The sequence below is a fragment of the Haliotis cracherodii genome, unplaced genomic scaffold (assembly GCF_022045235.1).
Source record: "Haliotis cracherodii isolate W230 unplaced genomic scaffold, xgHalCrac1.p SCAF_9, whole genome shotgun sequence".
NCBI classification, from domain to species: domain Eukaryota; kingdom Metazoa; phylum Mollusca; class Gastropoda; order Lepetellida; family Haliotidae; genus Haliotis; species Haliotis cracherodii.
Genome location: NW_027266343.1, coordinates 19,876,405 through 19,901,830, shown reverse-complemented (window position 1 = coordinate 19,901,830; position 25,426 = coordinate 19,876,405). Strand labels below are relative to the sequence as shown.

Genomic DNA, 25,426 nt, shown 5'->3' with positions numbered 1-25,426 from the left:
GACCCACCAGGCGTCCCATTTTGACAGGAAACCACCGTCAAGCACGTCTACAGTGGTGCAGACAACGTCTACGCTGGACGGCCATGCCGTGGGGACAAGTTCTATTCACTGACAAGTCTCGTTTTCAGCTCAGCCACAGCGATGGACGGATTCGATTGTACCGACGTCGAGGTGAACGTTACGTCAATCATTGTGTCATGGAAGAAGATCGATTCGGGGCGGCAGCGTTATGGTATTGGGTGGGATTACAGCAAGACAGAGGACCCGTTTGATAGTGTAAGAGGGAAATCTCAATGGACAGCGCTACTGCGACGAGATCATGGCCCAGGCATTACCTTTCAACATGACAACGCCCGGTCTCATATTGCTCGACTTGTTCCGGATTCTCTTCAACAAAACAACGTGAATGTCATCCCCTGGCCGACTCTCTCCCCTGATCTCTCACCAATCGAGCATATGTGGTATGAGATAGATCGGCGCCTTCGACGTCAACCACGTTTTCCACATACACTCCAGGAACTTCGAAACATGCTCCAGCAGATATGGACAGATATCCCATAGGACTTTGTGCGACGCCTGGTCCATTCCATGAGATGAAGATGTGTTTCTTGCATAGCAGCCAGAGGTGGACACACACGCTATTGATTTGTAAACTGACATTTTGGCATGTTTTTTTTATGAAATCACGCATTTTCTGAAGTCAGTATGGCAGATTAAACCATTTGAACACTTACAGGAGTCTTTTATCTGTTGTAAACCGAAATTGTTTCAGATTTGGTAAAAAACATAACTTTGCATTAAAACTTATTTAATGTCAAAGGAACTTTTGTTGTTCAGTATATTTATTTCCTAGATCCCCACTGGACCGTAGATCCAGTTCAGATCAGATAGACCAATAATAAACCATTGACAATGAAATATGAATTGATACCAAAATTAATGAAAAGATCTTTCAATCATTCTATTTTTAATTTTGTTATATTGGATCGCTCATACTCTTAAATCTTAGGAGGAAGTGAATCAAACATAATGTCCTGATGCACGCAGTGTCAGAGCAAGTTCGAGTGAAATTTATGCCTGCTTACAAAATATGATGGTCATCGAAGGGTAATTTCTGTTAATTTATCTTAAATATAAATGTATATTACTTGACTTACCTTGTCATGTATCCGTTAACGTAGTTACGATTCCATTTCTGAAAACATGACTCAGTAGTGTACAACATTTCTGTAGTACACATGATTTCATGAACGTTTTATTACCTTTAAGTATTTCTATAACCATTAAGGAATTCGAACGATCGGTTGTCGATTAAATTTAGATGTCATGCCTAACTTAATTTCTCAAGACAGATATATTGAGTACGAGGGCTGGTCAAAAAGTTCTAAGCCTAACAAACATTCTGTAACATTCCGGGACATGTGTCTCATTGGAAGGGATCCTGCCAGACACAATTAAGTAATACCCTTACTGTGATTGTATGTAATAACTTACAGCTACGTCACTGTCTGAATGATCCTCAGAAGACCACAGAGGTGTTCCCAATTTCTGTGCCAGGGGAGTACTGTTAGTATCAGGATAGTGTACCCTGAAATGACATTGCAGATCTACACTGAAGCACTTTGAAAAAGCATATTCAAATGACTGTAATATTGGCACAGTTTGGGGGTATTTCTGAGACAATCAAATATAGAAATGTTGTTTTTCGGTTATTATGTGTAAGGAGATGGACTTAAGTACAAAATTCCTCCAACCTGATGCTTGAGTGCACGTGAATTCCTTGAATGAGGGCGTATAAAAGAAAATATGACGAGGCAGTGTGAAGGTTGGAGTGCAGTCAATGGACACTTTAGGACTGTCATCGCCCAGTTTCTCCTCGCAATGTGTTATCACACGGTCATGTGGGTAAATATGCACTCTCAAATTGTTTTCTTGTCATTCATTTCGAGTTCAAGCTGATCGCGCATTTTCATTGTGTGTCAGTGTATATTACTCGCCTGGAACGTATACCAAGATTTCCATATGAAGGTTGCAAAGGGCAAGTATAGTGTAAAGAAATACATGGATGAGATAGTGAAATATTTGTCCGGCTTCTTATATAGCAAGTATATTAGCTATTAACAGTACTTCATTTTTGACAGAAGGCCTTAACGTAATATAGGAGGATAGTGACTAAAGTTGTAGGCGTATAAACATTGTTAAAATCCCGACCACAACTACGGAGCCGACAGCTATTAAACCAACAACCATATTCAGGGCAAATCGAACATTCGAGCTAACGATGGAGGTATTCTGGAACGCATTTTTGCATACTGAATTGCATGGCCCTGGACCGCTGGGAGATATACTCCCCGTTTCAGAAATATATTTATGAAACAGAAAAACGTTTGAATTGATTACATAAACAAAGCAAACACTGACTGCAGCCATCAGAGAACTAAACTCACTGTTGTGTGTTATACTGACCCCATGGCATAGATGGCTTTGTCAAGTTCAGGGTCATTCAAAATATCAGTTGCGAAGTCGTCCCATTTGAAGTAATCAGCGGCTACGAGGAGCGTGTCTTGGAGACCATTGCTGTCCAGGACTTTCCTTAACGTCTGAAAGGAGAACGCTGCAGTTGTGTAAATGGCTGCATCGTTGAGGCTCTAACTTCTAAGTATAAACATGGTTGGACTTAAAACACATTGTCAAAACAAAAGATACCAATCGTCCTTATCTGTCATTAATAATGTTTTAAACCAAATCACCTTGATATACGTTGTGTTGTACATATGTTCATTCCAACACTGAAACAATAAGGAGAACACAGCAGTTAAGGAACATAGCATGATTAACATAGAATATCAAATTATTATAATATTCAAACTAGGTGAAATGAATACGAAGCTAAACAATTTGCGATTAGCAATAAATCAAACTATAAATTCTACAGAGGGACTGCAAGTTGTGTAATATATGTACGATTACTTATGTAGACCCGACACATTTCCTGAGACATTCGGGGCGGTCGGATAGCCTAATGGTTCAAACATTCGCTTGTGCATGGGTACAATGTGTGAAGCCCATTTCTGGTGTCCCTCGCCGTGATATTGCTAGAATATTGCTAAAAGCGGCGTAAAACCATACTCACTCACTCCTTAGACATTATCATATTGCTTTCTGTACATTACGGTTTAGACAAGTGGCGTTGATCATTATTTTACGTCGGAGGATATCGCAAGAGAATATTTCGGATGAGAGGGTAGTACTGATATGAAAGTTAAAATTAATTACGTGATACATTTTCCACACATTGACTTATTAAAATAAACTGTTCAAAAGATTCTTGTGGTAGCTTTGAGAGTGATTAGATTGACTGACCTCATCCGTAAGAAACCCCTGATGAATTACCACTGATAACGTATATATACATAAATAGTTATCATTTATCACTGGAAACGTTTTCTTCTGCATATATAGGTTTCACTATATTCACATACAGCCCATTTTGTGATAACGTAATGATGTCGCAGGGATAGCCTAGTGGTTAAAGCATTCGATCGTTCGATGTAGGTTCAATGTGGGAAGCCCATTTCTGGTTGCCTCCGCCGTAAAACCATACTCTCGTTACGAGTGTGATCTTATGATTTTAGATATGTTGTTTATAATTTATCAAAATATGCAAATCGTCACACTTAACAAGAATATAACTCGAGAGTTTCTATCTGATACATATTTGTATTACTGAACATAAGGTAACCATACATTAGAACAAGCACTCAGCAGGCTACACATATAAAGTATGGTACCCCAATGTAATCTATTGTGAGGTTGTGGTACTTCTTGGCCCCGATCACCCAGTTGACCACATACTGAGCTGTGCGCTCTGGCTGACCATACACGCTGGCAACAGGGTCTTCAAGCCAGCCTGGAAACCCCCATGGAAGTCCGTACAGCTTGATGTCAGGGTTACGCTGAAATGATATACCACATTTATTGAATACATACAGCTTGAGGGTGGATGATTGACACTGAACTAAGCATAGTGGAACAGTATGTAAGCAGAAGCCATGAAAAAATGACCCCTACTTTCTTGGCTTCTTTCATCATCCACCATTCGTAGCCCCTGTTGTAGTTCTGCTCATCCGGACTCCGCATGTGTGTGGCCTCCGAGCCCTCTGGGAGAGACAGTACATGTCAAACAGAATTTATTCTAAGGAACTGAGAGTTCATTCTCTGGGAGACACAATTTATGTCCAACAGTATTTATTCTCAGCGAGTAAAAGTTCATTCATTCATTAAATGGTGTCAGTGCAAATACTGGCTCTTCACATTCAAGTCTTTTCGCATTCCGTCCATGTGGACTTACCTGAGCTTTGGGCATCGCCTCCAATCTCGACTTTAAAAATATGAAGTGATGCTCCAAAGTTCGGCTGAAAGCATAATACCATTATAGCATAGTTTTAATTAGAGTATCGACCTGCATTACACAGTGAGGTGAAATGATTACATGATACAATAATGTTGTATCTTTTTTTTAAGTGGTTGTTGGAATGGCCATGCCATAATTCTTTCATTCTTGAACAGGTATGAAATCTTTTTACTGCTGTGCGACGTCAGGCTACAAACAAGCACCTTTTATGCACATTTCGTGAGTGGCGGGTGCTTCCGGTAGGGTATGACATGCTTACACGAAAACTAGGTGTCATCATTGATTTTCAGCGATCCATTCATATACTTTTTACCGCTATTTTGCCTATTACACCAAATGGAATCCGTTTTGAACACACTTGCCTCAATGTTATAATATATTTATTTATTATTTACAGAATACATGTATGTCACCTTGTTGCATGACCAGTAACATTAACATGAATATACAGAAAACATCACCGTGAAGATGGTCATACCTTACCTTAAACAGGAAATCCAGAATTTCGTCTCGTTGTTGTTGTGGGTAGCTGACCAACAGTTTTGATGTAGCCTGAAATTATCAGGTTCGTGAGCCTTTGTAATTCAATCTCTTGGTCAATTTCAATATTCAACAGCACCAAATAAAACACAGTATAGTATGCCTGAGAGATCGAAATGGTCACAAAGATAGCTCATTCACCACCAATAGACCATACTCACACATGAGGTCAAACATTCTCACAATTAGACTTAGTCTGAGCATATTTATCAGTAAATCATATTCACCTACCAAACTGTCGTCATTCGTACAAGCTCACAGGTCAAGGATACTCACCCCTCCGCCACTGATGGCACCAATGCCATCGAATACCCGGCCAAGTCCGGGTGTGTCGTCAACGGGGTAGATATACTGACCCATACATGTATACACAAAAACTAGTAATACATATGCCCTCAGCACACCCATGTTAGAGCAGTAAGCAGCGTGTTGGCCGCACGACAAGGCGATGTCCTAACTCGGGAGATGTGAGTGTCCGTGTAAGTGATAACACTTTATAACTAATAACTGTCTAGATATGGGTTCCAAGCAGCAGGTGATACTCATACGATATCACAAGGTTGACCTATAATCAGGTCAATCATTCATTGTTCCACATTCGCCTTGGTGATGATTAAAGAGTTATCACTACCTGCGCTGATGAACAACCGTGTCCATGACACTTTTGGAGGAACATACACACAAGCAATGCAGAACTTGCCAACAAGAAAGGAATTGTATTAAAAACTGCGAGATGAGATTACATCACATAGCTGGACACTGTTCTTGAAACTTGTTGAAACATACACAGCAATACCATGTGTAGTGTCTCCTGGATAGACTTGATAGCCTTGGAGGTCTCTTTCACTGTAATATTAATGTGAGTTTCTGTGAAACACAAAACATGACCAACACCAACAAAACTTATCCTTCTTCACATCTTCTAAATGAGCATTGAGGGATCGAACATTGAAGTGAGCCTCCTTGAGTCCATCACCATGGATGTTCTCTACAGGCCATGTCCAGGGTATTGTGTTTTCACAATAATTCACCATATACGTTGTCCAAGTTCCTTTGTCAAGTGGTATATATCTAAATAAGGTAATTATGGTAACAGTTCTGAGACAACCATGCATAGATGTGGGATAGCTTTGAGATGGGTGTAGTGAAGAAGTTTGCGTTTATACATTTTGCAAAGTGTTGCGGTAACAGATTGTGAACATAGATCGTTGACCACATAGGAAAGTTGAACTAGAGGCTACATAGAGAGAAAAACTGGTTCAAACTGGGAAAAATTAGATATTTTAAATTTTAAAAATAGATCATATCTGAAATCCGAATTAAATGGTCAAATGACTAAAATGTGACATTCATCTTCAACAACGTTAAAACTAAAATGATTACATAAGCTAGAGGGACTGTGGGGCGGTTATAATGGTCACGTACAGATTCAAGAGGAAGGGTACAACTTCGAAACATTGTTAAAATACTGCGGTTTTCCCTCGAGAAAATAGGTTTTACATATTTCTTCAATGAAAGATACTTTTTGTAAAAGACAGTAGGTGCGCAGTTTGTCACCATTAGGCTTACCATTGTCATACCATGGCATTGGTGCCAACAGTTATTAGTGTCCCTTTGTAACAATTCATCCTTTATACATGTTTGTGACATCAATATCAACACGTGCAAATACAGCTGTGACACGTTTCACCAAAGAATTAGAAAATGTGGTAGATCACATCAAAAGGTTACATAAACGTTTACGTTTTGGAGACAGGAATTTAACGCCAAAAGCCCACAATTTTAACTTGCTGTTTGTAGAAACATGAAAACCATCCCATGTCCCCTCTAGTGGCCAAATAAAATCTACAGGCTCTTTTGTGCACTGTGTTGAGACAGCTGTACGTCGAGTACCACATATTGCCGCACCGTAACACAAAACTGGCTGTACAAGACTAGCGTTCAGCTTTTGAAAAACACTGTGGGGGATACTTTAAGATTTTACAATTATCGTGGATAAAACCCGACTTGCAGATTTAGCAATTTCGTTTGCTGTACAATTCATGTCAAGATATTCATTAAACCACAAACCTATAGTACATAGAAGGTATTTGTACATAGGAGAAAATGCTGAAGTTGTGCCTGACCAGGTAAGCAAAGAAGACGAAGAACAGTTATCATTTCTGAAATGGACAATTTTAGTTTTGTTCAGTAGAGACTGCACTTCAGGTACGATTAAAGCTTTATCATCTGTAAACAATAACATACAGTAAAGTACGGTTATAACGAACTCAAAGGGACTTCTAATTTTAGTTCGTTATAACCGTAGTTCGTTATAAGCATATATACAGCATAACTACAGCAAATAGTCGGGACCAAAAAGTGAGTTCGTTATATCCGTCAGTTCGTTATAAGCGTGTTCGTTATAACCGTAGTTTACTGTACTCAACATTTGCTTATTGACTTCAACACCACATTTTACATCGTTGATTTTCCAAACAAGGTGATTTATAAAAATAGAAAACAGTGTGGGTGACAATCCCCAGCCTTGTTTCACTGCGGACGTTACACTTAAACGTTCGGTTAAGTGACCATTCACAGATACTCTGCTTGAATGTGATTTTATACAGTCTAAAACACGCTCCTTGACAACAAGATTTTAAAATTTCAACCACAAAGATTCACAGTTTAACCTATTGAATGTTTTTCTTGCATCAATAAAGCTGACAAATGTAGACTTTTGTGTTGTTTCCTGTTATTTATAATAAATTATTGAATAAAGACTGTAAATATGTTCAACAGTACTTCTTTTTTTGCGAAAACCATTTTGCTCATCTGCAAGCAGTTTATTATTTTCGAGCCACACGTTCAGACGAATATTTAAAAACTTTGAGAATATTTTACAAGGTATTGATAAAATCGTCATGCCCCTATTTTTAGAAGGATCGGTCCGATCATGGCCATCTGCTACAGGTATAGGAGATATCATGCCTTCTTTTCTCATGTTAGGAATTGTGCCATTACCAACACAAAACGTAAACGATACGAGCCGCCTTTCACGCTTTTTCTCTGTCAGCTGCATGCACTACCTACTTCCTGGAGATGGAAGATTTAAGTTTTAACGCATCAATATCATGACCGACTCAACCAGAGGCGCGTAGCCCATTGTTACAGATATTATCACTACAGTGAGAATAGTCACCATTGTATAATGTTTCATATAAGCATATTTCCAAACATTTAGGACAGTAGTCTGATCATAGTGAATTGCGTCATCTTTGTTAACTTCTCATGGGGTAGTATGGGTATGATCGTTAGATATGCAGATTTTGCCAATCACTTTCCAGAAGTCTCTTGTCGAATTTGTGTCATACACGGAAAGCAGGTTGCATTGCTTGTCTAGCTGATGTCGTTTGTCAAAAATCCTTTCAAATTTGCTTTTTGTTTCTTGTCGGTTTTACGGTTAAGATTCTTACATTGCTTAAAATTGTCCAGCTGGGGTTGCAATTCAGAACACTAGTACGCTTTAGTAAATAATCTGGAAGAACTGCCCCGTTTACCTCTTGTGCGAGGAACACACTTATCTAGTTCCGATTGTAAAAAACTACAAAGTCATTTTAAGCACTACGATTAGCTTCTAGGGACTGTTCAATACGGTTGGTTGTCTGAAGCAGATCATCAGTTAAATCACCGCTACGGAGAAAAGAGGAAGGAAGTTTATCACATATGTCAGTGAAAAGGGGGAGGTCAGTGTGAGGTGTACAACATTGTCGTAAAGCTCAAAGTAAAACAGTATTTCACTTTAAACAAATTTGTTAACTTTTATTTTTTTGGGTAATTTCACACCTACATTTGAGACATCCAAATATAGGATTTAACAAAACAATAGTTTACCAATTCATATTGAGTTCTTAACATTAAAGATATGACCCCTACATTATCGAAACAGCGCCGAACTCTTGCCTTGCATTAGGTTGACAGGATTGCAACAAGTCGAATATGTTAGATCATGTAAAGGAACACAACAGGAATACGTCCAGGGTTATTTCTTAAACCACAATAAGATCAGCCAAACATGCACGCATTTGAGGTGTACAGAAGAAGCTGGAAGAGTATGACATCCTCCTTGTGGCTTAAGGGCAAATGAAATGCCGAAAACACCAACATGTATGTCATATACTGGTATATAGCCACATCGTTGTGGACTGTGGATGTAAGATACAACCAAAGACTTCACAGGTTGAACTGGGAAAGTTTTTAATGCCTGATGGCATCCCACATTGTATATATATTTTGAACATCCTCACGTGACCATTTCTCTCACAATACCACGACACCAGTGTCTTGTATTATTATTATTAATGTCGCTTGTGTTGCTGGATTTTCTGGTTTGTTAACAGGACGACGTGGCATGGCATGAGTGCTGCTATGCTGTGTCAGGCAATAAATACTTACTTCTTATGCACATTGCATGAATGGCTGGTGCTACCGGTAGGACAGGACATGCTTTCCGCAAACACCTGGTGTCATAACTGATTCAAAGTGGTCCATTCATATCATTTTCACAGCTTTTACATATTTCTTTACTTATTAGCAGCAAAATCTCAGCACTCGTACACAGCAGACGTAATTCAGAACTAGCATACCCTTTCTGCGAACACCTGGTGTCATCACTGATTTTCAGCGGTCCAGTATGATTTTCACAGCAATTTTGTCCTTTACGCCAAATACAATCTGTTTCGACGGATAACCTAGACTGGTTATTCTTTGCATTGGCAATTTATTGCATTTAAAAATTGAATGTTACAAAGTATATGTAATGTAAACACTTAACTGTTGATATTGCTTATTATTGTCAAGTTAGACAAATAAGTACAGTGTAGGTGTGCATATCTAGATACACATATACGTATTCTCCTGAGATATCATTATGAGCATGACTATCTTCAAGCAGGTGTTTATTATTATATTCTACATGTACATACACTTTATTTTGAAACATAACGTGGACGAGAGCAATGTTTAAACAGGGGGTGTTTAGTTTGCAAAATATATAACGTGATCTCGCGAGAGCGATACTTCAATCAGAGAGTGATTGCGTTCGAGTCCGCCAGGGTAACTTGTTTACTGGTAAGTAATGTTCTGTGTGATTGTCCATGTAAAGAGTGGTTCGGTTGCTAGGGAAAGGGTCGTTAAACTTGAGCCTGGTTCAGAGTGCTGCTGTGTGCGAGGTTACATGTCTGTAATTTAATATAACCTAGTAAACAACATTGAAGAAAGACATCGTTATGTCATCACTGCTTTATTCCGATCTAACATTTATCAATGATCTTAATGAACTTAGATACAAAAATACATCACATTAATCACACAGATATATTACAAAAATAGTTGAAAATGGATAATCAACATTCATCTAGATTTCATCGTTATGTTTCATCAAGGAAGCAAAGAGTTAAATCTAGATTTCATCTTTTCCATTCTATGAAGTCCGTCTTTTGCCGATGTTATCTTCACGTTGTCGAAATCGGCCTGTCCATATCCTCTTGTCCCCAAACCAACAAACCCAGCTCTTATTCCAGATGGAATTGATACATCACTGAATAAAGGTTTTCCGTTAACAGTGACGGTAGCCGCTAGACCCTGGTAGAAATTAACAAACTCATGTCGATACAAATGAAAACCGAAATACCGCTAATGTCATGTACCGTGTTTGTTGTTCATCGCCACAGTCAGCAATATCCCAGCTATTCCAAGGTGGCCTGTACATAATCGAGAACAGACAAACCACAGCTTGAGCAACGTCACTCGCCATTGCGTGAAAGAGTGAGTGAGTGTGGTTTTACGCAGCTTTTAGCAATATTCCGGGAATATCATGGCGGGGGACACCAGAAATGGGCTTCACACATTGTATCCATGTGGAGAATCAAACCCGGGCCTTCGGCGTGCCGTGAGACCGCTTAAACCACTGTCTACTCCACCGCCACTCCATTCGCCGTTGGACCCGTGAAGATTCCGGGTTAGAATAGGTCTCCAGCAACCCATACTTGCCGTAAAAGGCGACTTTGCTTGTCGTAAAAGGCGACTAACGGGATCGGGTGGTCAGGCTCGCTGGCTTGGTTGATACATGTCATCGATCCCAATTGCATGCAGGATTGATGCTCATGATGTCAATCACTGGATTGTCTGGTCCAGACTCGATTATTTACAGACCGCCGTCATATAGCTGGAATATTGCTGAGTGCGGCGTTAAACAACAAACCAACCAACCAACCAACCATTCGCCGTTGAGGTACGAAGGACCTCTTTTAATCCGGGACTTCACGGAGTTAAAGCATGATGTAACAGTGACATGTAAATACCTGTGATTTCATTCCAGACTCCCTACACGCAACAACATAGTGTAGGGGATGCATGTAACTGAATAAATGAAGGTTTGTCAAGAACCTTTCTACAATAATTGTTTTAATATTTGAGCCAATGTGACCAAGAGTGATTCGTATTGGTGAGAAATATCACAAGATTTGACATATTACACCCAAAACGGGAATCGAATCTCTACTTACTCAATCAATTAGTGTTTAAGGGCCACTGCTCATGATTAGTGATAAGTTGTCAGTTTTGAATAAAACACATACTATACCACACACAACTTTAAACAAATGTTGAGAATATTTTGTCACCACAAAAGTTGACAAATGTTGGGATGATGAGAGTATTCACCTTCACGAGGAGCGAGGCAGTGTTCCATCCCGCAGCATATGTGAAGTTGCCCTCGGTTATGACCTGACTGAAAACTGAAGAAACACAAGCGAGCATTAAATTATTTTCGCATTTCAAGTATGCAAAGTTGCCCTAACTGATAACTTGACTGAATGAAGCGCGCCTTAAATCATCGGCTTATCTCAACGATCTAACAATTGTTCTCAGGAATGATCTGAGTGAGTGAGTGAGTGAGTATGGCTTTACGCCGCTTTTAGCAATATTCCAGCAATATCACGGCGGGGGACACCAGAAATGGGCTTCACGCATTTTACCCATGTCGGGAATCGAACCCGGGTCTACGGCGTTACGAGCGAACGCTTCAACCACTAGGCTACCCGACCGCCCCGGAATGATCTGAACAAGTCGGTGTTAAATGATATTAACTTATGTCTTAAAGTGGTCATTACAAGCACATTTAAAATGAAACCTTTCATGACACTGGATAACGAAGGCTGTCAAAATTAATGTCAAGTAAAACGTCCTTACAATCACGTACCTGAGGTGAGATATTACGACATTCATATTAAACAAACATTGATTTATCGTCAAAGTTTATGCAGGTGTTTCGAAGCTGCTCAACCAAATGACAGGTATCGTATTGAAAGCCTGAGATGTTAGTCATACGATATACATATAAAACCTGTAACATGTTGAAACCGTGGATGGCACTCCTTTCTAAGCGATATGCCTCGTTGCTCCATGAAGGTTTTTAGCAAAATACTTTAACTGGTTCCCTAACCTTGAAGGGAATTCTCTGCTTGTAATCTCCGGGGATGATATATTCAATTCAGTAAAATATAATACCGTAAGAATGATCATTTATGGTCAATATGCAATTTCTGTAAACACTATTCGTAAAAAATGCCCAGGTGTACCATCGACCTTGACTTTTGGTTTGGATTTGGCCTTCCATGTAAAAACAAACCGACTGGAAAATTATGAATAAATGGTTCTGCCAACAGTATAACAGATGCATCCCTACCGAGCCAAGATAACTGAAATGTTTCTTACGAAAGTTGGCAGCCAGGTGAAATGTTTGATGTTTGACGTCGAGGTAGACTATCGCTCCAAATGCGAGTGTGGTGTCACAACCGCCCGCGGAGAGACGGGATGCTATGAAGACTCCGTCTGGAACCCCGGAGACCGCCGGAACGCGGAAGTCAACCTCCAGGTAGATATCCGTCCTGGGAATACAATTAATGTGAAACAATTCGGCCTGCAGGGATGTTTTCAGCCTGGAGGGAGGCATGTGAGTGAGTTAGGTCGACGTGACGAGCATGTTGGCCTGTCTTCGTACCGTCGCTTGTCAACATATCCCATACCATGACCTTTACATGGAGCTGTCACATCTCATTATTCAGTATCTTAGGAAAATTGTGTGAGTGGCAAATGCTACCGGCATTACTGATTTTCAGTGTTCTATTCAAACAATTGTCATCACTATTTTACCTTTTGCGACCAATGAAATATGTTTTGGCAGACATTAGACATTATTTTCTGACATTAACGTTTCGAATTGATAACCAACAAAGCAAATTCTCCTGTATGAGTGACGAGCCTGTAGGCCTGTCTTACAACATACCACGTAATATCCCCAATGATAGTGACCGGCCTGTCTGTCCAGTCAGCTGTGCACCAGCTGACCGGTCGTTGTGTGGTTTCCTGTCTCATGACGTTCCCATGGTCAGCGTCAGCTTTCACAACCTCGAACGCTCCTATTTGTTGGGAGAACAGAAATGGTTCTTCGCCAACTTCGTAACCTGGTGATTTTTATTAAAATAATATTAATGTTAGTAACTTAAAATCATTTTCTTTTTAACATGGCTGAGCACCTATATTTCATTGCAATATTACACAGATTATACTGATGTCTAAACCAGAATTAAAGAATTAATGGGCCCGACGGGATGAAAAGAAAGTCAATGAAACATGAATTACCTCCTTGATATGGACGATACGGTCACAGTGAAATCGTCCGAACATAGGTAAATCAAATTCAAAGGACGTTATCTATGTCCGTTTAAAAGAATACAGATATCCTCACAGGTAACCGTCCGGAATGCGGGGTTTGTGGGATAACGAGGGTTCACGGTATTGTCATACAACTACGTTTAAGTGTATATGTTTACAAAATGTTGATAAAGAAATAAAGAAATATAAACTTAACAGTGAAATCATCAAAGGAAACCATTATCGTACAGCACCGTTGGTGTATTTTATACAACAGACGACGGAAGGTGGCATTCTAACCAGGGAGGACTGTAATGTTATAGGATTCCGTCAGTTGTAAATCAAGGATTGCTGCTCGACGCGACATGCCACCTGCCATGCATGCCTTGGCGTCCTCGTCGATTTATTAATCATAACTGTCTATAAAGTTAATGTCAAACAATGAATTCATGTTCAAGTAAATTAAATTTTACAACATTAGTTGCATATCTTTGTCCAATCAGAATGGAGCATTTTACATGGTATGGTACTCTCTGTTAATTCGCTTTTTTTCATGTATACTAACTCACAGTCCCGACATCCCCGGTCACACTTGATGATCGAACCCTACCAGTGGCTCTCTCTACAGTATGATTTATGCCATATGTTTGATGGACACTTTGTGACCTTGTCACGTCATAGGTAAACAATGACTAAGTAACTATATCTACCATAGAGCTATAAAGCATATGCATGTACAGAAACTTGTTGTTCCCAAAGCCTGTAGCGATTTTATCCAACTTGGGGTAACCACACTTTGCGGTCCTCTGTGTAAAAAGATACAAAAAATGTCTTCTTAACGTTATCTTACTTGAGAAATCCTCCATATATGGAAGTGGGAAAGGCTTGGAAGGTGGTGGCCTGGTGTACGCTCCCTTGTTTCCACAGGTCAAAGTAGTCAGTGTGTACATTTCATTCACGCCAAGGGCCAGATTGAGCTGTCCATCCACCGTCTATCCAAGAAGACATTTCAGCAAAAATATATTCATTTGAGTTCTCGTTCTTTTATTATACCCTGTTTAAATGTTTTGAATACTCTTTAATTAATATAAAGTTACAACCTACCTGCATAAGTGGTTTCTCAATGAAGTATTCGTCTGTCTGTGTGTTGGTGTACCAAACATTAAACTGCGATTTACTTGCCTGTAACAATACAGCATATTAATAAACATAAGCAAGCCAATCAAAGATATTACTCAAGCAGTCAGGTACAAATAGTATTAAATATCTCGCAATAAATTAAAGACGTTTACATAAAGGATTGGTTGCACAAACCATTGGACGCGTATGTAATGCGTTATTATTAAAGACTCACTAAAGATCCCTTGAGTTGGAATGTAACATTCTGGGGTAGACCGGCGTCTTGGTCGTCCATCTGATGCAGGAAACATACATGAATGTTGTGTCATTGTTATGTGGCGGTAGATTATTGTAAGTGACAGCAAATGAAAGAGATCCTCGTAAAATATCGAGTTTTGTCGTGGCCGGATTCCAGGGGTCCGCGGCAGCCGGAGTACTTCAGAGTTATCGGTCTTTGTGTAGCAATGAACAGGACAGCTACATCATTCGAGAAGTTTAGTGATATGATGTTTCTAGAAGGCGGGTTTTACCTATAAAGGAGCGAGATGAGGGCGATTCGAGGCCTTCTACGACCTGACTTGTGTCTTATCTACATGAGCAGTGTGGATAGGATACCAATCTAAAGCGCAATTCCTCCCAGCCAATTAAAACGGAACACGTATCTCTCTCAAGTCATTCGACTGTGGCAAATGTTGAATATTCGTAAGTACTCTGACATGTAATATAGGGTCAGTTATTTATTGCTGCTGCCACCTATTTGATACATCATATTTCCTTTTGTGATTGAAATCCTAAACTTGTGTGTTTCAATATCATTTTTCAAATTATTTTATTGATCGTGTGCGGTTATTTACTGCTTTTACACGTTTTTACCGATTTCCAGGTTTACCTTTGTGTTTCAATTTAGGAATCACATCGTAGTAGCAATATAAAGGCCGATAAGATAACCCTGTCGATGTTGTTTACTTACCCCTCATTTCTGAGAGAGACAGTATATACAGCCACAATACTACGACATAAGTGTACGATACGGGGCAGTCATGGTATCATAATATAGACACTATCATATATGCATTATTGTTCACTTTACAGTATTCAATATAAAAACTTAATGAACTTTAATTTGCATCATTTGTAACAGATTCAGATTTGAAGAATGGCCACCACCAAGTAACCTGAATACCAAACTCACTGTGTAGTAACGAAGTAACAAGCTCGAATAGGCACAATCTTTATTTGTACAACTACCTTTACATCACATGTATATTGTAGGTGTAGGTGTTTTTGTTGTTTTGATTGTTTGATGTTGTTGTTGTTTTGTTTTGTTTTGTTGTTGTTGTTTTTTTTGGGGGGGGGGGGTGCAGTAAGTCATAAACATTTGTTCCACCCCGTTGACCTGGTCGGTACATTTAATGAAAAGAAGACACTCACCATAGTTTCAATTATGATAGTGACGTCATTTCCTTCTGGACTGACGAGCGTGACGTATGTGCCGCCATATTTGAAGGTTCCAACTCCCGCACCATGACGAAGGTACGTCCATCCGGGCTGTGCAAACTGAGTTGTATGAGCTTAAACGGAAATATAAAATCAATATAAATAAAATCTCAAAACAAGAATTGGATCAAACTGTTTCCTCAGAGATATATGTATGTTTAACATATATGTTAGTGTTTATTCATTTATTGGGTTTTCGACGTATGTCATCTAACATCTGTTCTACATGTAGACATGTAGACATGAAAGCCCCGGAATGAATTTTTCACTCATATTTTATTTGTGACAGTGATTAGAAAATGAATATAATTGGAATATTAAAGTGTAAACGTTGAAGCTTCAACGCTGGATCTGTCATGACAAACATAAATCGAGCCTGTTAGTCCGTGATGGGGATTTATCAGACATTGATTAATTCATTTTTGTATAGTTTACAAATAAATACAATAATATTCGTTTGAATCGACAGTTTAAAACTAGAATATCATTAACATGTGGACTACAATACATGATCCCCCCCCCCCCCCCCAAAGGAGTGAGTGAGTGACTTTAACGCCGCTTTTAACAGTATTCCAGTTATATCACAACGTGTAAGCTTAATGTGGGAGGAAACCCCGAAGTGATGCAGGTCTCAGACGTTTACCACTTCGGCGAAACCCACGAGCACGGGTATGGTGCTGACAAACCTAGAAACATAATCGGGGCGAACCGAGATTCGAATCCACAATCATAGGTTTCTGACGTGCCCAAGGGACGCAACTCCGCACAGCGAATCACGGCGCCTAACACGACTGGGACACTCCACCAAAGGACAAATCGTCATAAATTAAACTTTTTTCAGTGTTTCAGAATGCAAATGTCTGCTTTTATAATTATAGTGCGAGTTTTGTGTACCTGCAACCCATATTGTTTTAGGTTCTGGGTAGTACCCGCTCCATGGTTCGGATGCTGTCATTAGCCCAGCGGGGTAGTAAGGTAGTCCTTGATAGTAGCTGGCGATCAATGGCCATGCAATTGTACTGAAACAAATATATGATCATTTGTCTGTATTCAATGATTTATGGTAGACAGGTGGAGACCATTTCCAAATTTGACGCATCAGTGACAAAAAATATGTCCGATGCAATTCTTTATTTTCACTTGTACCATATGTTCCCGTAGGTTTTTTCAGGTGATCACTTGACTTGCCTTTGACAGGTGCCACAGGTGGGGTTGGATACGCTCACCTTTTCCCGAAAATCTGTTATCATCACTATTTGATAGTTGTTTATAAATACATGTTCATGGTACAGTCGGAATCGACTCTGATTTTGGCAGAGCTTTTCTTTATGAATATGGAAAGCAGTTTATGTTAAATATTTGATCTGCGTTTCCATGACCACATTTCTATTCAATAACCTATTCATATGTTATACACACATAAACATAAGACTACATGTGCCTTTTCATGCTAACAGGGGCTAAATGGTACACATTAATAGAGGTTATCACGCGAGTGTGTTTGGGGATGGTAAATATCCTGCATTAGGAATAAACATTGTATTTAGCGAGCCTTGGCGAGCTAAATACATAGTGTTTATTCCTAATACAGGATATTTACCATCCCAAAACACACAAGCGTGATAACCTCTTTATCATATAATGTCATTCTTTAATTCTGTGCTTCAAAATCGCTTTCCCTCTCTCACAAACATTACCGAAACATTGCGAGTTTTCCTGGAATGCGCGCATTAATATTTATTACGTCACAGGGTAAGTGATGTGTCAGTCGGACAGTGACAGTAGCCAAAAGAGTTCCAACTAAAATCTGTTTCTAAAACAGTGGCGAAGCAACATATACGCAAAACAACAGTTGTTTTTAATTGCCTTTCGCGGCAATCCATCGGTCGATCCGCTAGAGTAACTGCCCTTTGTCAAAGGGAAGCTACTCTAACCCTAGTCTATGAGACGTCACGGCCACTGTCAGACGTTGTTGACATTCGATCTGTCCTGTCATTACGTTAAGAAGTGTAGCCAGATGTACACACAGCGAAAAAACGAAACAAGGTAACAATTCAAACATAGTTCGGCCCAATCCAACTTTTTTAATATGTGGAGAAGGTTTTAAGCCGCAGAGGTCTACAAGCACTGACCCCGCTTGGCTAGGCCTCGTGCCCTCGCAAAATTGTTTCAAACTTTATATCTCCAAAGTTGCCAAAACTTATAAAATGCCTTAGCTACGTCACAGTTAGACACTGATTCTCAGTATATTACACTGTTCTTTTGATAATGATAGCAATTATCCCAGTAGTTTATCCAGATTCCCGATGGTTAATTCTGACTCGATCGCCGAATGACGAGGGCGACGCCATGTTTGTTTACAAACAGTGAAAGTAGTCCTACTTGACCTTTGATATTTGCATCTCTATCCGCATATGACCCCAATGGATATCGTTTTTATCCGTTGGCTTTATCCTGCCGAGAAACCTACCCATTTTATGATAAATAAGTATATCCTGCAAATATTCAGATTTTAACGTTTAAGAAAACGTCAACAATTTCTTACCCTGTCATGTTCCCATGGACATAGTTCCTGTTCCAGTTCTATAAATAGAAAATTACTTTCAAGGATTAATCTAGTACTGACTGCTATGTTGGCCTTAATGGTGAAAGCTTCACCCCGATGTTTACCCAGAGCAGCATAATAAATCCACGCAGTACACTGCAATACAAATTGTTACAGGGATCATGCCAATTCAGGGAATGTGTATATTTGTGTAGGGAATATATGTAATATATCTGAATGTAATAATGAACAGTATTTTTACTGTTAACTCCGTGAACATCATGATCATAATGATTATGTGTTGTCAGAACAATTTTAGTGTTCTCGGTTGGTCACGCCTATACTAATGGGTTTTTTGTTTTTTTATGAACCAGGCAACAAACATGTGCATATATATATACCTTTTCTATTTAACAATCTAACTCTTTAACAATGTCATGATGATACTTTAGAAATTACTTCTTCTAACAACCATGAATGAAATATTTTCAGGGAATATTTTTAAAACAATCATTATCAAATCAAGGAATTTGTCTAATTATACCTAAAAATGTCAGGGATTATACATATTCCCTGATTTGACATATTCCCTGATTTGACATATACCCTGATTTGACATATTTCCTGATTTGACATATTCCCTGATTTGACATATACCCTGATTTGACATATTTCCTGATTTGACATATTCCCTGATTTGATATACTCCCTGATTTGACATAATCCCTGATTTGACATGGAAGAGCACGCAAGGGCATATTAATCCGTACCCATCATTCAGTAATCGGGTACCCTGTTAATAAGGACGGTTTTACTGGGAACGAGCTGTCCGGGTAAACGGGGTGTTACTGTGTGAATAATGATTTGCGATAAGGTTCAAGTATCACCACTAATGTCTGATCCTCCGATGCCCAGAGACGCTTGCCTGTCTTCACTGCCGTCGGTGTGCTGGTTGTCTTGGGGTAATGCGAGCTGAATTTACATCATCATCATCATCATCATCATCATCATCATATAATAATAATAATGCGAAGACAAAAAGATGGAATTTTAAATATAACTCAATATTTAAGTTATTGGGGTCGTTATTAGTTAATCAAATTGTATAACTATTAACACTATAAGAGACTGTGACACGTCAGCACAAGAGAACAATCAGTCTCGATCATTGGTTGACAGTGATTGACACCTTGAGCATCGAACTACGCAAACAAGTCACCGTCTCTTACGATCAGCATGGATCCACCTTGGTAAACGGGTGGTCAATAGCATAAGCTATCAGTGTACGATGCCACAAAATCAGCCAGGTCACCCATTGCAACAACCCTGGTCTTCGCACAAGCAGAGGATGCTGGGAACCAAGGATGGCCCAGAATCATAACGGGGTGGATTTGAGGGAAGAACAACACTACATAGCGACAAACAAACACTAACCGTTCATGCAAATTGTGTGAGTGGCTGGTGCTACCGGCAGGGCAGGTTCATGCTTACAATTTTCGCGAACACCTGGTGTCATCACTGGTTTTCCTTGATACATTCACATGTTTTACATTTGCTTAATTTCTTTGCTAACCTGATTCAATTGCTACATACAGGTGCCGGTGACGAAGCTGGGGTTATTGTTGACTGCAGCAGAACAAGTGTGGTCATTCCCACTGTGTTAAAAAAGACAACTACACGCACCCTATAGCATACACCGCCTGTGCAAGTTCCGAGTCAGCAAGGATGTCCTCGGCTATATCCCAGTGGAAATTGTCTGGCGCAATGATATGCGTGTCTACTAGACCGTGTCTGTCTAGTGTCTTCCTCAACGTCTGCAACGGACAGACATATGGTTAAAAAGACCCTCAGATTTGCGACAAGTCGACCTCAGGCTTACGAATCACAGTAACTCAAACATTTACAATATACGAACTTGTCTGGTGGCGCCAGGCCTGTACTTACCTTTATGTAGGTGACGTTATACATTCTCTCATTCCAAATCTGTAAAGGATGATTTGAAACCAAGGTTACTAAGGTTCTCACTAGACATGTAAAGTGTTGTTTTTAAAACAAACCATTACCAGATAGAAAGTGTTACATTTGTAAGGTGTGTTGGAAATTGACTCTTGTGCGCCAGTCCTGATACCCTGTGTCTTAACAGAACATAAAATCGTATACTGAAACATTGTGAAAATGTATATTCGAGTATTTGTAATATTTGGCAATATGATCACAAAAGTCAGATTCGTACGTCTGGGTATTTAGGCATGACATAATCAAACGTACGGGTTCGAATCTCGTTCGATGTGTTTGGGGATGAGCACAAAAACACATATTTTCTGATTTCAAGTTAAAGTTGATTATGCGTTTTCAATGTTTCAGTATAGACGATTCAAAGTAACAACATCCTGAATAGATTAGTGTGGACCGGTGATCCAACCATTAACAAATGCACGGGTAGGCCAGTGGTCTAAGGTTTCCCCTCTTTGTGACACCCCTTTATCGTCTTATCATGATCCTAGGTCAGCACGGCATATCCCTGCCCGTGGGATCCAAGAGATAATGTCTACGATATGCGAGGGTGCCAACCCCCTTTTCAGTAAGCTGGATACCAAACCCTGTTGAGAGGCATTCCGGATTCTAGTACGCTGGATGCCATGAAATGTTGATTTTTTTTTCTTACAAAGAATGACAAAACAATAGAATATATTTAGCCCTTTGGCAGTCTAAATTCATTGTACCGGCTGAGTACACTGATATGACACATGAGTTCTTAAATTGGATGCCAATGCAAATTAAGTGATATGCTGGATGCCTATAGAGGAGGGTTTGGCACTTTAGACTTTTACGTTCAGCTTTCGTGATATATAAGTGATCAACTGTCAAATAACTGACAGTGTTAAAGGCCACGTAAAGCCCTATCCAAATACCCACTTTAACAGGTAACAACTACCCTGCTTTCCCATACAGCTAATTATTATTAGTTATGTTAAAAAATCGATTATATGAACAATACATATGACACTCCAGAACTCACCCCCACATAGTCTATTTGTAGCCCGTGGGTAGTGTTAGCTCCCAGAACCCAGTTGACGATGTACGTGGCGGTCTGGTCCGGGGTGTCGTACAGGTTCCACCCCACCCAGCCAGGCCACCCCCAGGGCAGACCGTACAACTTGATGGACGGGTTCCTCTAGAAATACAAATGCAGAATTATTGTTAAACATTATTATATTTACTGACGATTTAACACTTTGTGTGTGTGTGTGTGTGTGTGTGTGTGTGTGAACGAGGAGGGGGGTCACGAGTTGGGGGATTTATATCTAAATGTTTGCGTGCGTCTGTTTATATGGCACCACAACGATAAACATACGGATGTTTAATTTCTTTTTAAAACATAACAATATTGTTATTATTCCATAGCATGGATTTACATATTCATCATTTGTATCACATTAAGCCAAAACTATAGCAAAGGCACTAACCTGTTTGGCCTCTTTCATCAACCACCATTCATATCCCCTGGTGTAGTTCTCATCCTCGGCTGTCCGCATGTGGGTTGCTTCCGTCCCGTCTGATGGAGGGGGCATGGAGTAGACAAGATGGCAACCACAATGTAATGACATCCGCATCACATTCATTAACCTTTTTCAATTATCGTTATCAAACTTGAACCTTTTTTGGATACATGCGTATTAATTAAAGGCCTGTTTAATTTTGTCCTTGGCTAACAAAACGATAGACCTTGCAACCCATGTAACCAAGTAATTATGTCCTCCGAACTAGGTGTGCCTTATATAACATGAGTAAAGGCGCCTGAATACTTCCATATCACAAGAAATCTCCACTCAAAGCAGAGTCCATTGTACGATTCCGACTGTCGTAATAATCTGTTTTATAGATTTATAACCTTCCAAACATATATTAATACCCTCCCCTAACAGGTCCAGTTGTTTTTGAAATAGTCATAGGAAACAAGAATATTTATATCATTAGTGTCCTTACAATATAGACCATGTGTCTTGCATGTTGCATTTACCGTTATTTCATACTACTTACCTGAACTCTGAGCATCGGACCCGATTTCCACTTTCAGTATATCTAAGGAGGCTCCGTAATTAGGCTGTGAAGAAGGACAAAATAATTGTTTACTTACCATTCTAAAGTTTTAAAAAAGGACAAAATAATTGTTTACTTACCATTTTAAAGTTAATGACTCAGTTTATATTCATATGCAGCTGTTTAAAAACGGGGAAAAACATCAGGTATTATTTTTTTTTCAAAACCCAATGTCCATACCTTGAACAGCAAATCCAGAATCTCATTTCGCTGTTTCTCGGGGTAGTTTACCAATAACTTGGAAGTTGCCTGAGAACGAAATAATAATTTACTATAAACATTAGGCAACGACACAACCGATGGGCAAAGTCATTTGACAAAAGTGATATTGTGTGACTGTTAATTGAGGTGACGTGAGGCGAAATGGGGTTTAACATCGCGTCCAAGATTATTGCACTTATATAGCGACGTGCATGCACGTGCGTGTGTGTATGTGTGTGTGTGTGTGGCAGCTTGTACTAGTCCGGACTAATGCCGACTTTGTAGGGCTAGCCCACTGAGACATCTTGCCGCAGTGTAACATGAATACCCTACTCATACACAGTATACTGACTCCGAGCCGACCAGTCCTTGTTTTAGTCCGTTAATGCCGAGCGCCAGACAGGGTAACAACAAGTACCATCTTTTAACGTCTTTTGATATGACTCGGCCGGGGATCGAACCACGGACCTTCCGCTCTCCGGGTAGACGTTCTACCACTAGACCACGGAGACTGCCTTACATTAAAGTACATTTTAGAAAGACTACAACTATTTTGGACCTGGCCATCTAATATATAGGTATGTACTGAGAATGATATATTCGTGATATCCTATGCTCCCAGACCCTGAACATATACACATTATGTGCTTGAACTGCAACATGTCGGAGTCAGCATATACTTCCTTTCACAGTTTACATGCAGTCAATCAATATATAGGATATACACACAGAGAGGTGGGTTTAACAACTCGTTGAACAGTATTTCTATCTGTGACGGCGAGTCATGTTACTTTTTCTTTGTTTCCGTTATACTTTCTGCTAATTTTGGTTCTGGTCCCGCATTATTAGAATTGATTTCCATTACCATTATTGCTCTTCCTTGCGTAGCCAGTTCTGACCAGTTGCAAATCAGGAACATCTATATATCATTGTTATCATGTAAGTCAGATTGTGAAATGTAATTGCTGTGAAAACTTAGGATGGAGTGGTAGGGAAATCGAAATCGAACTGAAGATGACACATCCCCCCTGCCCCTATAATAGCAACAGGCACAACTTCAGGCCCATTTAATTCAAGTTTCGATGAAATATCTTTCACGGTTTTCAAGTTATGCTCCGTAAACGAAATACAGACAGACCAGATGGGGACTATATACCCTCGCATTTTATGCCGGGGGATAAAAAATAGTTAAAACTCAACCTACATGTTTTTAAGTGTCACGTTTATGTGTATGCATAAGAATCATGAATGTGAGCAACTCACTTCAATGGTAAATAAAACACTCTTGTGTTGTTCAGTTTTTGTATACATGGTCTCAAGGCCTTTTACAGAAACAAAGCTGATTGATGTCGGTCATGAAGATAATACTGAAAACAATGGAGGTGAATATCCAGATATCACTCGACATCACATGATCATCCTGGATTCACAACGCCCGGAAACATGTATAACTAACATACTCACGTTCAAAAAAGCAAACAGTGAAGATGGTATCAGGCCTTTATATTCAAGGTTGAGAAGATGAGCCTTCAGTATATAAAGCAATGCAGGTTCCGCGCTGGGTGCAATCACATAGCCCTGTAGCCCGGAACATGTATAGCGTACCCTAGTCACATGCCATGATAAATATAACATACGACAACATTTCAACTTACCCCTCCACCGCTGATAGCTCCAAATCCATCGAACTGCCTCCCCAGTCCTCCAGTGTTGTCGATTACATAACTGTCACTCAACACTGACAGCACGACGGAAAATGAAACCGCCAAGGTGAACATGATCGACGCGAAATCGACACCGCATCAGCTGACAGTGACCTAGATGATACGGAAGTTATATGCGAGCCTAGTCTCACAGACGCGCTGGAACACCTGGTATCATAGGTTGTTTAATTACTATACAAAATAAAGAAATCATCAAATGGATATCAGTTTCATCAGTGCTCTTAAGTTGTTTGCAACAGGGGTTCAATAAAATTCTAACTGAGGGTCGTGGGTGTCAACCTACATGACCTGTACAAATTAGGTGCTTACATAAACAGTTTGCAAATAATGTCGCGTTCGCACACAGACTGTCTGTTGTTGACATATGTTCTAGTTTTGTATAAAGGGGCGGTGGGTTAGCGTATAATGATTAACGCGTTCGCTCGTCACGGCGATGTAGCCCGACTTCTCTTTCCCACCCTTGATACAATGTGTACAATGGAAAACACCGGCAACATACTGTTACGTGAGTTTATTCTTTAACGCCTCACTCAGTAATATTCCAGTTATATGACGGCGGTCTGTAAATAATCGAGTCTGAACCAGACAATC

The 25,426-nt window shown here is 39.7% G+C and overlaps 1 protein-coding gene and 1 pseudogene across 2 annotated transcripts; both read right to left on the bottom strand.

The window, feature by feature from the left end:
- The window catches only part of LOC139451787 (uncharacterized), a 40,241-nt pseudogene extending 34,927 nt beyond the window's left edge, over positions 1-5,314 (bottom strand).
- A 4,937-nt stretch (positions 5,315-10,251) lies between these two features.
- On the bottom strand, positions 10,252-24,909 carry LOC139452776 (galactocerebrosidase-like). Of its 2 annotated transcripts, XM_071234388.1 has the most exons (18): positions 24,767-24,909; positions 23,091-23,159; positions 22,851-22,914; positions 22,277-22,365; positions 21,829-21,984; positions 20,754-20,792; positions 20,493-20,623; positions 19,697-19,781; positions 18,810-18,847; positions 17,159-17,283; positions 16,199-16,338; positions 15,003-15,062; positions 14,753-14,830; positions 14,499-14,640; positions 13,281-13,458; positions 12,710-12,882; positions 11,657-11,730; positions 10,252-10,576 (listed from the first exon to the last, which is right to left on the bottom strand). In XM_071234388.1, exons 1-18 carry the CDS (start codon positions 24,887-24,889, stop codon positions 10,373-10,375), a joined length of 1,968 nt encoding a protein of 655 aa, XP_071090489.1. In that variant the 5' UTR covers positions 24,890-24,909; the 3' UTR covers positions 10,252-10,372. The 2 variants fall into 2 exon arrangements, with proteins under 2 accessions (XP_071090489.1, XP_071090490.1); XM_071234389.1 differs by lacking the exon at positions 24,767-24,909 and adding an exon at positions 24,576-24,648 and having other exon boundaries at positions 22,277-22,914.
- Between the last annotated feature and the right edge of the window lie 517 nt (positions 24,910-25,426).

What these genes read in the sequence shown, in the direction of transcription:
- LOC139452776 (XM_071234388.1), bottom strand. Translation starts at nt 24,889, where the DNA reads ATGTTCACCTTGGCGGTTTCATTTTCCGTCGTGCTGTCAGTGTTGAGT. An exon ending in TTCTGGATTTGCTGTTCAAG is followed by an intron (nt 22,915 to 23,090) that starts GTATGGACATTG and finishes CCTTCTTCACAG; the next exon opens with CCTAATTACGGAGCCTCCTT. An exon ending in GTCCGATGCTCAGAGTTCAG is followed by an intron (nt 22,366 to 22,850) that starts GTAAGTAGTATG and finishes CCCCTCCATCAG; the next exon opens with ACGGGACGGAAGCAACCCAC.